A 14,466-nucleotide genomic window follows, 5' to 3' on the forward strand; every position below is an offset into this window, starting at 1 on the left:
CTTGAAATGCAAACATAATATTTAAACATGTCTCGATGTAAACAAATCTATTTTTACTTTTTTGACTTTTGAGTTTAAGTTATTGAAAAGAGGTGGAGCAGTAACCATGACAATGCTAGTGAATTTGATACAGCAGATGTTCAGTAATGTCCGAAGGAAAATATACAGATGAGAAAGGAATTCCAGTTTTATTTTAGTTTTATTTTGTGTGGATCTGGACAATAAAATACAGTAGGACCAATGGGAGAATAGAAGCGTAAAGATGGGGATGTGATAGCAGCTAATTCAATGGAGCAGGGACTATTGTAGTGATGGTTAAAAAAGTAAAATGAAAGGAAAGGGTATATGAAAAATTTATCATGCAAGAATATTTATTTTTTAAATCCAAATCAGAAGGATACTGTACTGCTGCTCCTTACAACATGTCAGTAAAGAAAAATAAGGTATGCTACTTCTAATAAGGGTGATGATAATAATAATATCTGGTAAATCAGAAATATCTTTGAGAGACTGACAAAATAATATATAATTCAAGACAATAGTTGTTGATTTGCTTTAGCTTAGTTTGAGATCCACCTTGATCAAGCAGATCTATGACTAAAAGTATTCTGGCTATGATCATCTCACATACATTTTCAGATATAGCGTGTCTAGGATTATCTTATCCAATGTGTCGATCATTTATCTTCTTTTTTTACTGACTTAGTCAGATGAAGGGTTGCATCCATGCTCCTTTACAGAGCCTCCGTGACAAATGGGTGTAACTCAATTTCAGACCAGAAACCATGTCCAAGTGCTTGCAACAGAGTGGACCCCATTAAAGATACTCAACAGTCAGGTGGTGAAAGGTGTTAACCCTTTAGCATTTAAACTAGCTGTATCTGGTCCAAATATTCTACCTGCCTTATGTTCAAACTACCAAATCCAACTTCTCACACCTATCCTACAATGTCATTCAAAAATTAAAGAATCACATCATCAAAAGCTCAAAGCTACAGAGAGAATGCATGATTAATTCAAAACAATATGAATAAATAAGTATTACATTTGATAGAATAATCAAAATAATCAAGGGTTAAACCTGGTCCACTGCCATTTTTTAAGACATTAGAGAGTGAATTGAGAATTGAGGGAAATCTGATTGTCATTTCTAGCAAGCTAAGTGATTGTAAATAATAATAATAATGAACTTATTGTATACAGCACTTAGGTGCACTACAGCTCATCAGAAAAAACAGCCTAAACTACATGAAAACAGTCAAGACTGCATAGAATAATGCACAGGAAGTGAACAGTGAATGAGTCTTAGAAAAACACGCACAAAAAAAAGGAGGGAGCATCGAGTGTACAGTTGACAAACTTCAGGAAGCATGGAAGTTTTGAAGGATGTAGTGTTCTAACAATTAACAAAGTCCAAGCTTCAGCAATTCTAAGTATGAAAAAATGTCTCCAGAAGTCATGGGTGCTGTGAGCTCCCTCACTAACTTGTCAAGAAAGTAGTTTTTTTTCCTAGACAAGAGTCTAACAGATCAGACTTACCATTCTCACACTGATTAAGTGTTACATCCATGTTTATAGCAGTTAGAGATGCCATAAGTCCAGCAGATACATCAGCACTTTTCGTTTCCAGAGAGATAACAATTTGGTCAGAGGTAAGTGAAAACTGGTCAATCCAGTTCAAAGTTGATAGAAACTGGAAGGTTGCTTCTGTAATGGATCAAGAAGATATTATATCTACATAATTATATACACGAGATAAATACAGCATATATAGGACATGTACATCCAAATGGGCTATTATTACATAGTATAGAAAGGAATATGTGTAGATTAATTGAAATAACTGACACTTCATGTAGAAGTACTTCCAATATAACTCACAGAGAAAACATGTTTCTTCTGCATGAAGTATTACTGTTGCTGTATATATGTTTGTGTCTCCTTGTCTTGACATCGCACAATAATTGTAAATGAGTGTCACTGTCATATAAGCAGACTTATTTAATTCCAATATTCTGCAAAAACAAGGGGAGATATTTTTCCATGCTTGCATGGGTCAGATGGAGTTTATTGAGGCAGGATTTCTATGGTCAGATGCCGCCCTTACTGTTGCCAACCCTTAGCTGTTTCCAAGCAAGGTAATATTTCCACACATAATATCGGTCAGATATGTTTGCACAGAATATCAGAATGAAAGACATTCATTTAGAACAATCATGTGATGCCAAGATAAGGATATATATAATTATATATATAACAAACTTTTTTTCAGTTTCCGTCTACCAAATCCACTTGCAAGGGTTTGGTTGGCCCAGGGCTATAGTAGATGTTAGCCAAAGTGAAATGCAGTTGGATTGAGCACAAAACCATGTGGTTGGGATGTAAATTTTTCAACCACACAGCCACACACACACACACACAATACTTATAAGTTAATATTCATAGTCAACATACAAATAAGTCAAGTTTACTTATTTTTCCATAGATTGGGAAAATGACGAATAGCCTTAATCAATTTTTGATCCTTACTGGGATTTCATCAAAGGTGTGAACATCATTTGACCAATCCCAGAGACATAAGCACTGAATCTGTTTATATACTCATCAAATCCAGTACCTCCAGTCAATTGGAGCTACTAATCTGCATAGCAAAAGTGTTTAATACAAACTGTCCCACCTTTGAGGTAATTAAATTAATAAAACCAGTTTACATATTTCTTTTGCATTCTCTTTTATCATGTTTTTATAATTATCATTTTCCTTGTAACTGCACCTTTTCAGTTTTGAAACCCATAAAAAATTATTTTTGGGTGGTTTTGTGTGGCTGGAACGGATTAATTATATTTTAATTACTTTCAATGGGGAAAATTGATTTGTAAAACAGGTAAATCGTAAAACAAACTCAGTCATGGAACAAATTAAACTCATACTGCAAGGTATCATTGTAGCATAACACATATATAGATATACATACAAGACATATATAAATACAGGTATACAGGGTGGCCCAAAAGTAGGGTTACAGTTATTCAACTATCTCTTTCGCATTCATATATTAACAGTTTAGATCTTAATTATAAAAAAAAATTAAACCATTATTCTCTGTTAATTTAGTTTATTTTGTCAAGCTCCCTTTTCAGTTTGTAAGATAGAAATTTAAATGTAATAAAATGTTTTAAAAGAAATTTAAAGTGCTTACATGATAACTGTAAACCTACTTTTGGGCCACCCTGGATATTATATACATATAAGATGGACAAATGGACAGACAGATGGATACATTGTAAATATAAAATGTAATCATGTGGGTGAATTAGTTGTGAGTTCAAAGTGAAAGTACCTTGAGGTTTTGGGGTTTGTACTTCAGAGTTGGCATTATCTGCTGACTGTTTGTCTTGATACGTCCTGCTATTTAATTTGATGCTTTGTTCAATTTGATTGAAGAGTTCTTGCATTAGGAGCAACATGTCTGGACTGATGTTTAATTTCAACGGTCGTTCCATGTGCAATGATACATGAGCTGAAACAGAAAACTATTTGTTTTAGTTACAGGAAACATTTTAATTCAGCTCACTTGTTTAGATAAAAGGAAAGACAGAATGAATCTGTAGAAAACGTTCATTTCTGCTATAACAACAATACAACAGATTAAATAATATTTGTGGAAGATGTGAATGATGTGCAATAGCTGGAGAAGTACCAGTTGACTATAGTTTGTGGCATATACAACACTGGTTTAAGGATACTGGACAACCAGCCACTGGTTTGTTACTTTATCTTATTCATGGCACCAATATAAGAAAGACAACTTTGTCTTACACAAGACTAAATAATCCAGTTTATTCAACATTGCTTCCAATCAATCCTTCAAGGCAACCATGATCAGAAATGAGATAGATCACCAACAGCATGAAAGAGAGAGTATGTATATGAGTGTGAGGTGATAAGTATGGTAGGATGGCAGGACAGGAAGTAATATTTATTTTTCTTACCACAACAGCTAAAGACATCAATTTAGCAAGAATCCAATAGTAACAGATTGATAATATTTTTTATCTTTAACTTGTTCCAGTTATTAGACTTCGGCCATCTTGGAACAGTGTCTTGAAGAATTTTAGTCAAACAAATCAACCCTAGTACTTATTTTTTTAAAGCCTGGTGCTTATTCTATTGACCTCTTTTGCCAAACCACTAGGGATGTAGACACGCCAACACTGGTTATCAAGTGGGGGGGGGGGGACCAACACCAACACACACACACACATGATAAGCTTTCAGTTTCTATCTAACAAATCTACTCACAAGGCTTCAGTCAGGGCGACGCTATAGCAGAAGGCACTTACCCAAAGTGCCATGCAGTGGGACTGAATATTGTTTTATTTTTTTATCATTTTGTCAGTTTCAGCTCAAAGTTGTAGCCATGTTCCGGCACTGCCGGTGGCAGATATTTTAAACATAATTTGACAAAATTTATAAATGCATAGCAAACATCTCCAAACATCAAAACTCTGCCCCCAAGAGAAAAAATACAATTAATAACAACTATTTATAAAAATAATGATAAATTAAATAGATACATATGCTAATAGAAATTGAGAATAATATGAGAAGGGAAACAGACTCCACCATAATACTTTGAGCCCTTCATCCTTCCAAAGTCAATAAAAGAAGTCCCAGACAAGTACTGGAATTAATATTATTACCTATACTACCTTTTGAAGATAAATCCTTAGCATGGCCAGAGTCCATTAGCTGAAACTCAGTAACAGAATAGAAAAACACCTACCTGGTTTGTGGAGAAAATCTGTTAACCTCAGGGTGAAAAAACTTGGAGGTACACCAGTCTTTGGATGGGGCTGTCCAGCACGAGTTTCAATCCAACACTGGTTGAAGTCAGCATATTCTGGTAATAACTTATTGGCATCAACTTTAAATAGAAAAAAAAATGAAGAGGTAAAAAGTCATTATAAAAGGTAATTTTTGAAAATATCTATAAAATTTTAAACGTCTCAGAATATTTCCAGTTACAGATTTTATATAATAGAGCACTGGCCATAATTTGAAACTGATGAAGCACTACGGTCTTAGTGAGCCTAACAAACAAGAAGCACTACTAGTCTTAGTGAGTCTAACAAACAAGACAGCTTCTGCTCCTACTTTCTAGTCAAAAGATTCTCAGCAGGAAGAGTAGGTACAAGTAAAACTATTTTGCCACCTAAAACCATTGTATAAAACCTTTTCTAAAATAAAATTATTAAGAAACAATAAAAACATGTTTTGTTTTTTAAAATCTTACCTAAAAGCTTATGACTGGCAGAAGGTCCTTTCACCATGACGTCATAGAAGGACATTTCAAACTTCTGACCTTCAGGCTGCAAAGCAACCACTGTGTGTGGTTGAGAGAAGTACAAGTAAAGGTAAGGCACAATGTACAGGCTGACCTTAATCTGTGAAGAAGTGGGTTCATCGGGTTTGTTAAAAATTCCATCAATGGCTGACATCTGTTCACCTACACTGAAAGACTTTAATAATGATGGGACATGTTCTTGATACATCGATGGAAGTGTGCTGCTTGGATAAGAACTTACACCTCCCTCGTGCTGTTCTTTGCTTTGTAAATACTGATGGGAATAAACCATGCAAGATATACGACCAGCTGTCAGTAAAACTTCCAAAGGCATTTCCAAGGTCATCGCCAACATAGGGGATATTGAGGAAGATGGTTTCAAAGGATTCTTCGGTGGAAGAGAGGAACATGATAATGACGTAGCTGTGTGTCGAGAGGTTTTATGTAAACTTTCTATCCCCTTGTAGTTAGTCGTTGTTGATATTTCACTTCCTAGACCACTGTCGGCCACTTGAGAACTCTCAGTGAAAACATGACCCAAACGATCAGCATTGTCCATATGCTGCACACTTCCTTTGGGAATATCAATTTCAAAGAAACAAGATATGTTCTTGTTGATAACTTGCTGTAATAATGAGATCTGGTTAATACTGATGAAGAAATCTAGTTCAGTGGTGACATTTACTTCCAGAGCAGCTCCACACACAAGGAAGTCCGCCTATACAAAACAGACAAATGATTTTAGTCTCAAGTATTATATTAAAAATTTTAGTTAAAGAATGAAATATGCATTTAGAATTTACATGACAAAAAAAAACAGATTTACAAACCTCACAAAATAATGATTTCTTAAAAATAAAACTAAGAAATGTACCTAGCACATAAAGTAGACAGCTTTGATATATTAGCATGTTTCTAAATTATTCCACAAAAAATTGCATTATTCATATTGCTTATATATTATATTATATTATATTATATTATATTTATATTGCTTATTATTTATATTATTATATTGCTCTTTGCAAACACAGTACATTATTAGGATTCTATTATCTAATTATATTTCAAAATCTGTTATAGTCAATTTTCATCTAATTCTTTACAGTACGGTCTGTTACAAGGGGTTAATAAGGTTTGTTGCACTTCTACAACCTGGACATTGATACAGTTACACTGCATCTGTTGAAAATCAGTTACTAGCAACCCCAGAGATTTACTTTCCATTTGTTCTTTTATTTTCTCCTTTGTTTCTTCTCTCAGTTGTATCAAATTTTATGTAGATCAGTTTAATATATAAATTCTTTTATCTTCTGATCAGCTGTCCTTTTGTGGATGATAAAATCATTTTCCATTTTTTTTTTTTTGTTGTCGTCTTTTTTTAACTTAGACTGGTGGGTTTTCTGCATTGTTGCTTTTTGAACTTCAGACTTGTGGGTCTTATGTCACTTTCAATTCCTTCCTGTTTTCTTTCTCTCCTAGTTACTTTCAGGGAGATTTGCACACAATCTTACATAACATTTTATAAGCTACACTTTCTTTTTTTCTTTCTTGCCTTTAACCCTCCAACACGAAGTATAGGCCACTTATAATTGAATTCCATGTCGCATAATTTTTCGCTTCTGTACTTATACTCTGCCATGAATGTCCTCCTTTCTCTAGTTCCTTTTGTGTTGATCTACGCCACAAGTTCTTAGGCCTACCCCTCTTTCTATATCCATCTGGATTCCACTGTAAAGCACTTTTCACTACATTTGGTGTGTCTTTTCTAATTGTGCTATACCAATCCACTTCCACTTTTTCTTAAATATTTGCTCCCTAATCGAAACTTAATTCATTCTTTGCCTTAGCTCCATATTGCTTATGTGTTTGGGCCATCTGATTTTAAGTATACTACGCATAAACAAATTTAGTGTAGCTTATCAGTGTTTTCGTAAATTGATTACGAAAACACTGATAAGCTACGCTAAATTTCTTAATTTGTAGTTGATATGTAGGTTTGTTGCACATATGCAACAAATAGAGGTGTACTGAGCAAAATGGAAGGGTTTACAAATATTTGATTGATCTGATGGAGCTACTAGTTTTTCTAGATTCTTTTTTTACCCAACCCCCCACCAAACAACTTTAATACTGAGATTCGTTTTCTTTATGTTATTAGCTACTTCACTCCTGAGTGTGACATCAATACACATTACACTGCTAAACTTTTTTTGCTATCATGCCACCCACTAGGTTTAATTATGATATTATTATATTATTTTCTTACTATTCTAAAATTTATGACATAAAAGGCATATTCCACCAGCATTTTTTAAATATTTTCAAATCTTTTCTTGGCTCTTTTATACATGCTAACACTATCTTTTATGTGCAGTCATATAACAATATGCAGAGAAAAAACCCTAGATGTGCTTCTGCTGTTCATGTGGTTGGTACATTTGAGACAAACATTTTGTTGTTGACCTTTGGAGAAGACCTAGTAAGCCAAGTGAGACCATAACTGTAGCCTATGCCAGTGCTATATAACCAGCCCATTTAAGAGTACTCTCCAATCATTGGACAATAAACTATGCTTGTGAAGACCTATTGAGGCAAGTGAAATCGTTGTCATGGCCGATGACAGTACCGCTTGATTGACACCCATGCCAGTGGAACTTTAAAAGCACCATTCAAGCGTGATCGTTGCCAGGGCCGCTGACTGGCTTCTGTGCCGGTAGCACATAAAAAACACCATTCGAGCATGGTCGTTGCCAGCGTCGCCTGACTGGCTCCTGTACCAGTGGCACATAAAAAACAACATTCGAGCATGGTCGTTGCCAGTGTCACTGGACTGGCTCCTGTGCAGGTGGCATGTAAAAAGCACCATTTGAACATGGCTGATGCCAGTACTGTCTGACTGGCCCTCATGCCAGTGGCACGTAAAAGCACCCACTACACCCTTGGAGTGGTTGGCATTAGGAAGGGCATCCAGCTGTAGAAACTTTGCCAGATCAGATTGGAGCCTGGTGCAGCCTTCTGGCTCGCCAGCCCTCAGTCAAACCATCCAACCCATGCCAGCTTGGAAAGCAGACGTTAAATGACGACGATGATGATGATGATTATGCAATCTGTCTTTAGTAGGCTTGGTTCAGTAGTTTTCAACATAATAGTCTTTCTTGATTACTGGGTGGTTTCGTTATAGTTTTTTTATAATGTGAGTGAGATATACAGTTTGAGTGTTTCATGGATGGTTACTGTCTTTATTCATAATTTCATGTACAGTATGGCTAATCTGTTGTTGGTGTGTCTAGATGGGTAGTCACTTGTGACATGGATGGAGTTTGCTGAGTCCTATAATACACATAACATGTTCTTCAGCCTTCCCACCATTAGTGTAAAGAATAAATTCCAAGATGAGGTTAATGCCATCAACATATTAAGATTTCAGTGCTATATTAATATTAGAAATAACCATTTTCTTCTGAATTATTTATCCTCAACAGATAGCTAGGTTGAGTTCCATCAGTGGGTCATTTATAATTTTATGTCTAAAATCAGTACTTAAATGTATCATCATCATCATCATCATCATCATCGTTTAACGTCCGCTTTCCATGCTAGCATGGGTTGGACGATTTGACTGAGGACTGGTGAAACCGGATGGCAACACCAGGCTCCAATCTGATTTGGCAGAGTTTCTACAGCTGGATGCCCTTCCTAACGCAAACCACTCAGAGAGTGCAGTTAATATATCATTTAATAATTAAAATATGTATAGTATTTAATAACATATACTTAATTGTCTTACCTGAGGTTTCTGCTCCAAATTAGTTGGCCTGTTGTAGACAATAGGTGGAGCTACAACCACTTTTAGGTTGAAATTGTATGCTAGAGGAACCAAAATTACATCAACGTTCTCTCGTCTGGTAATGATAAAGACACAAGAATTAATTACAATTACAGAAGTTTATCAAATAAAACAAGAGAAAGAAAATTAATGGTTCCACTACAAACCAAACCCCTTTAAAATTTTAATAACCATTTTTCCGTTCTGGCATATCACAAGTCAGCACTTCATGTGATGAACATTCTAAAATCTTTCACCTCAGCACGTTTTCTATATCTTCCTCAGTCTTCCTTTATGCAGCACCCAACACTCACCATTCCTCCAGCCTAGTCTCTGATGAGATTTGAACTCAGAATGTAAAGATGTAACTTAATATCAAAAGTCACTTTGTCCAACATTTTGCTGATTAACAAAGGCATAAGTATAGAAAGTCATTATAACTTACTGGTTTGGGTATTGAAGTGTGTTCCATTCAAGTGCTGGAATTTGAACAGTAGGGGAGACTGTCTCAGGAAATCCAGTGCTTTTGGAACTCTTTTTGACAAAATCTTGCCAATGCCCTATACAAAAGAAAAGAATAGATTTTCATTATCTCATTGATTTGAACCATAACAGTTGACTGTTATGATTCAAATTAATTAAAGGAGTAAAAGAACAGACTAAATATTCCTTAATTCCAGGCATTATTTACCATTGAGCTGTAATCTATAAGTTTTTGTTAAAACTCTAAAATATCTTCAAACAAGAACAAATTATTGAATTATAGACAAGGAGAATGCTACTACCCTTGAAGCAGTTTATACAAGGAATGGATGAATCACATAAGTATAGATAAAATAGTTTTGGAAGTGTTTGAAAATAAAGGAAATGAAGTTAAATATAATCACGTCATGAATTATTTTTGATTTTCTTTTTCTTCTTAATTTCAAAAGACATAATCTATCATTATTATATATTTTATGAGACTCAACAACATCTAGCTGTTACTGCCAGCCATAAATTCTCAATAATTTCCAGTAGATTACGTGCAGATTAGGCAGATAAATTGAGTGAAGGGAAAAACCAGTAATGAAATGCAATTTTTAACAGCTTATTCAGAAGAAAACAACAATGACTTTCACAGCACCATTAAGGCTGGTACGAAACAAGAGGAGGAAGAAATCCCTGCTCATAGGTTATTGCAGAAAGAAGTAGCATATCAAAGTACCCAGTTATCCTGAGCCCAGATACTTAGTCCTAATGTCTGCAACAGAGTGGACCCTGTCCAAGACAACCCAAAGGCCAGCTGGTGGTGTTAAACTGAGTGGGGTATTAGTTTTACTAACAAAGAACAAGTACAGTTTGGCAGACTATCTACATAATTTTCTTCACATGGCTTGGGCTGATCCAAACTATGGTAGAAGGCACTTGTCTAAGATAGCTTGCAACATGATAAAACCTTGAATAATGTAATTTTCTTTTTTAAATTTGGATTGCATATGGTGCTTTTTAAGTTAAATATCTAGGTGTAATATTTTTAACACATTATTTCATTAATAAAACTCAGTCTTATAAATGTCATCTCAGAAAAATCATTAGACTTACCAGAAGAGAGGGAAAGCCCTTTGATATCAAATTGATATTGCCTATCTTCAATGGCTGATCCAGGTTGGTGAGTGATCCCAGCTTGAAGTGCATGAGCAAAGAGATGTTTGCATACTACATAGCGAGGTAGAGGATTGTCAGCTTGAGACGATAAGCTCAACAGATGAAACTGAAGTAATAGCATGTCATGATCCAAAGTTGCATTTGACATGTTTTTCGGAGTTCTAGCATCAGTTCCATTTTGACCATTGGGAAAGAACATACGTAAGCAAGACAGATTGACATACATTAATGGCAAGCTGCTCGTAGTGAAAGAAAACGAAGGAGCTTTTTGGGTGGCTTCACTCTCTGTACGTGTGGTTACTCCACTTCTGCAAAGTTTGTGTAAACTTGACATCAACAGAGAAAGCTCGGCAATATCAAACACGGACTTAATGGCTGGCAAGTAAATTACCACATCGCATGGTTCCATACTTAGACATACCTCAGAAATGTACTTATGGAAGTAGAGGTTTTCACCAGAACTCGATGCTTCGATATCATGAAGGCCAATAAGTTCAACGTTTAATTTACAAAGCCGCCTCTTGACATTTTTACACAAAGCTCGCGTAAATGTCAATGACAGAAAACCATGTCTTTTCTCTCTTGGTTGATCTGTAGTTGATTGAAACAAATTGACAGTAGATGTCTGAAGACCATTATCGGATAAAGACCAAAGACGGGGTCCAACAATCTGTGTGTTTGACACTAAATCAGGAGTACAAGAAAGTATTATACCCTCATAAGGCCCCTTTCTCCAGTTATTACTGTCAGACCTGAAATATAAATACATTTTGTTAAAGGGAAAAAATAAATTTAATACAATATGTACAGATAATACACAAATATAGATTGCAACATACAAGTACAGTACATAGATGTGTGTGTGTGTGTGTGTGTGTGTGCGGGTGCATGTGTGCATATGTGTGTGCTAGAGTGTGTTGTACATAATATGATGCATGCATTTTGATATATAAATTTGTATTGTAAAAGTGAATGAAGAAGCATTTTAGGTGTGTCAGAAAGAGTGTAATCACTTCAGTTCTGCAAAGTTTGTGCAAACTCAACAACAGAGAGAGCTTGGCAATATCAGGCATGGAGTTTATGTATTGTACTGTATCATCATTTTCATCTGACATGAGTTGGACAGTTCAACAGGATCTAACAAGTCAGGGGACCACGTCCAAACAGTTGCAAATGTCAAAAAGTATAAATGTGACGGTCTCCGGACACAACATAATTTGCTTCAACACATGAATTCACAAAAAGAATCTTGAAAACCAGATACAAAAACGAAGTATAAATAGAATCTTTCAGCAAAACAACGTTATAATACCAACTGTTGACACAGAATCAAGAACAGAGATATCTAGCAAGCAGACACATATTACTATCTACTCGTGACATAGTGCACTACGTAGTACCAGGATCCACTTCAGTAAGGTATAACAGGAGTAGAAGAACTACAGATTTTTCCTAAATTTTTAATCAACTATTTCTGTGTTATAATTCAGTAAACAGAGGTGACTGAAATAAACCCTTTCACATTTAAACTAGCCATATCTAGCCCAAATATTCTATCTTGTTTTATGGTCAAACTGGCCACATCCAATCTCTCACACCTACCCTACAAAGTTGTTTTAAAAATAATCCCATCATTGATAAGCTATAAGAGATAATCTATAGTTAATTCAAAACAATGTGAATAAATAAGCATTACATTTTACAGTAATCTGAACGCTAAAGGGTTAATCCACAATAATAACAGAATTAAAGAACGCATATTATAACTTAATTCTATTATCCATAGTTGATATACAGTTAACTTTAGGATCATGTAATGAATCAGATTCAAAACATTTGAAGATATTTTTAACCCTTTTAATACGATTTGTCCAAGATTGCTCCCCATTATGATACGAACTTCTTCTTTGAAAGAAATCTAAATCAAAATCTTCCTTCAAAATTTCATGTTATTTTCCAAACACTAGACAAAGTTACTTTACTAAATTTTTCATTATTTCCAAAACTAACTGAAAAAACAAAAGGCAGTACATTTCAACAGACATATCATAAACAGAACAGTAAAGACAGAAGATAAACTTGTAAGGAAAACTTGGCAGCTATTTCTAACTATTTTTAGCTGATCAAGAACCTTCTAAAGGCTCTTTCTCTAAAAAGACAGGATGTTTACAGCTGGAACACCTTTGAACATAGGTTTGAGTGATTTTGACTAAAATGGTGCAAATGAACAACAGCTTGTAGATATTCACACATACAGGGGAAAATATTAGGAATTTTGCCCTCAATAAATAGAACACATGAAAAACATAAAATTACAGGTCTTAATAATTAGAAACTTACACTAACCTTCTGAAATGCTGTGTTATACTGACAGAGCCAATGTTAGCTTTGGCCTTGATGTATATCTCTTGGACATCGATGGAAATTGCCAGTTCCTCTGACAAGCAAACTATTTGGTTTTCTGTAAATTAATAATAATAACAATAATAATAATAATAATAATAATAATAATAATGATAACAATAATAATCTTTTCTACTATAGGCACAAGGCCTGAAATTTTGGGGGAGGGGTTATGTCAATTACATTGATCCAGTATGCAACTGGTACTTACTTTACTGACCCCCAAATAATGAAAGGCAAAGTCGACCTTGGTGGAATTTGAACTCAGAACATAAAGATGGAGGAAATGGCGCTAAGCATTTCACCCAGCATGCTAACAATTCTGCCAGCTCCCCACCTTCAATAATAATAATAATAATAATAATAATAATGTGAGTTAGAGAAATTAAGGCCAATAGGCCAGATATAGTTGTCAAAGATCATGAAGGAAAAAAATGCTTTTTAATTGATGTATCAATACCAGCAGATGACAACGTTTCCCTAAAAGAAATGGAAAAACTTTCAAAATACAAAGACCTGGAAATAGAGGTAACTCGAATGTGGAATCTAAAAACAGAAACAATTCCTATCATAGTAGGCGCCTTAGATATAATAAAAAAATATTCAGACAAATACATAACAAAAACACCAGGACTTACAAATATATATAACATACAGAAAATTGCACTACTGGGCACTGCACACATCCTGCGCAAAACACTTTCAATACAGTAACCATAAGAGCATCACAGCAAACCACAGCACATACCCAAGGCACACAGAGCTGCGCTCGGTAGTGAAGTGAAAGCACGTTATAAAAATAATAATAATAATAATCTTTTCTACTCTTGGCACTAGGCCCAACATTTTTGGGGAGGGAGCCAGTCAATTAGATCGACCCCAGTACACAACTGGTAATTAATTTATCCTTTTCTATTACAGGTACAAGGCCTTAAATTTGGGGGAGGGGGATAGTTGATAACATTGACTCCAGTACTCAACTGGTACTTAATTTATCAACCCCGAAAGAATGAAAGGCAAAGTCGACCTTGACGGAATTTGAACTCAGACTTTTCGTAGGATTTTCGAGCGAGGTCGTTGCCAGTGCCCCTGGACTGGCTCTTGTGTGGGTGGCACATAAAATACACCATTTTGAGCGTGGCCGTTGCCAGTACCGCCTGACTGGCCTTCGTAGGATTTTTGAGCGAGATCGTTGCCAGTGCCCCTGGACTGGCTCTTGTGTGGGTGGCACATAAAATAC

At 35.2% G+C, this 14,466-nt stretch overlaps 1 protein-coding gene across 2 annotated transcripts in view; it reads right to left on the reverse strand.

The window, feature by feature from the left end:
• LOC106884505 (intermembrane lipid transfer protein VPS13B) overlaps positions 1–14,466 on the reverse strand; it is a 120,027-nt gene that overhangs the window by 71,397 nt on the left and 34,164 nt on the right. For both annotated transcript variants that reach the window (XM_014935924.2, XM_052967034.1), the window contains exons 18-25: positions 13,170–13,284; positions 10,761–11,575; positions 9,622–9,736; positions 9,138–9,252; positions 5,297–6,065; positions 4,787–4,927; positions 3,341–3,520; positions 1,540–1,707 (exon numbers count right to left, since the gene is read on the reverse strand). In XM_014935924.2, coding sequence (XP_014791410.2) covers positions 1,540–1,707; positions 3,341–3,520; positions 4,787–4,927; positions 5,297–6,065; positions 9,138–9,252; positions 9,622–9,736; positions 10,761–11,575; positions 13,170–13,284 — 2,418 coding nt within the window. The remainder of the gene's footprint in view (positions 1–1,539; positions 1,708–3,340; positions 3,521–4,786; positions 4,928–5,296; positions 6,066–9,137; positions 9,253–9,621; positions 9,737–10,760; positions 11,576–13,169; positions 13,285–14,466) is intronic.

Source organism: Octopus bimaculoides, chromosome 4 (assembly GCF_001194135.2).
Source record: "Octopus bimaculoides isolate UCB-OBI-ISO-001 chromosome 4, ASM119413v2, whole genome shotgun sequence".
Classification (NCBI taxonomy): domain Eukaryota; kingdom Metazoa; phylum Mollusca; class Cephalopoda; order Octopoda; family Octopodidae; genus Octopus; species Octopus bimaculoides.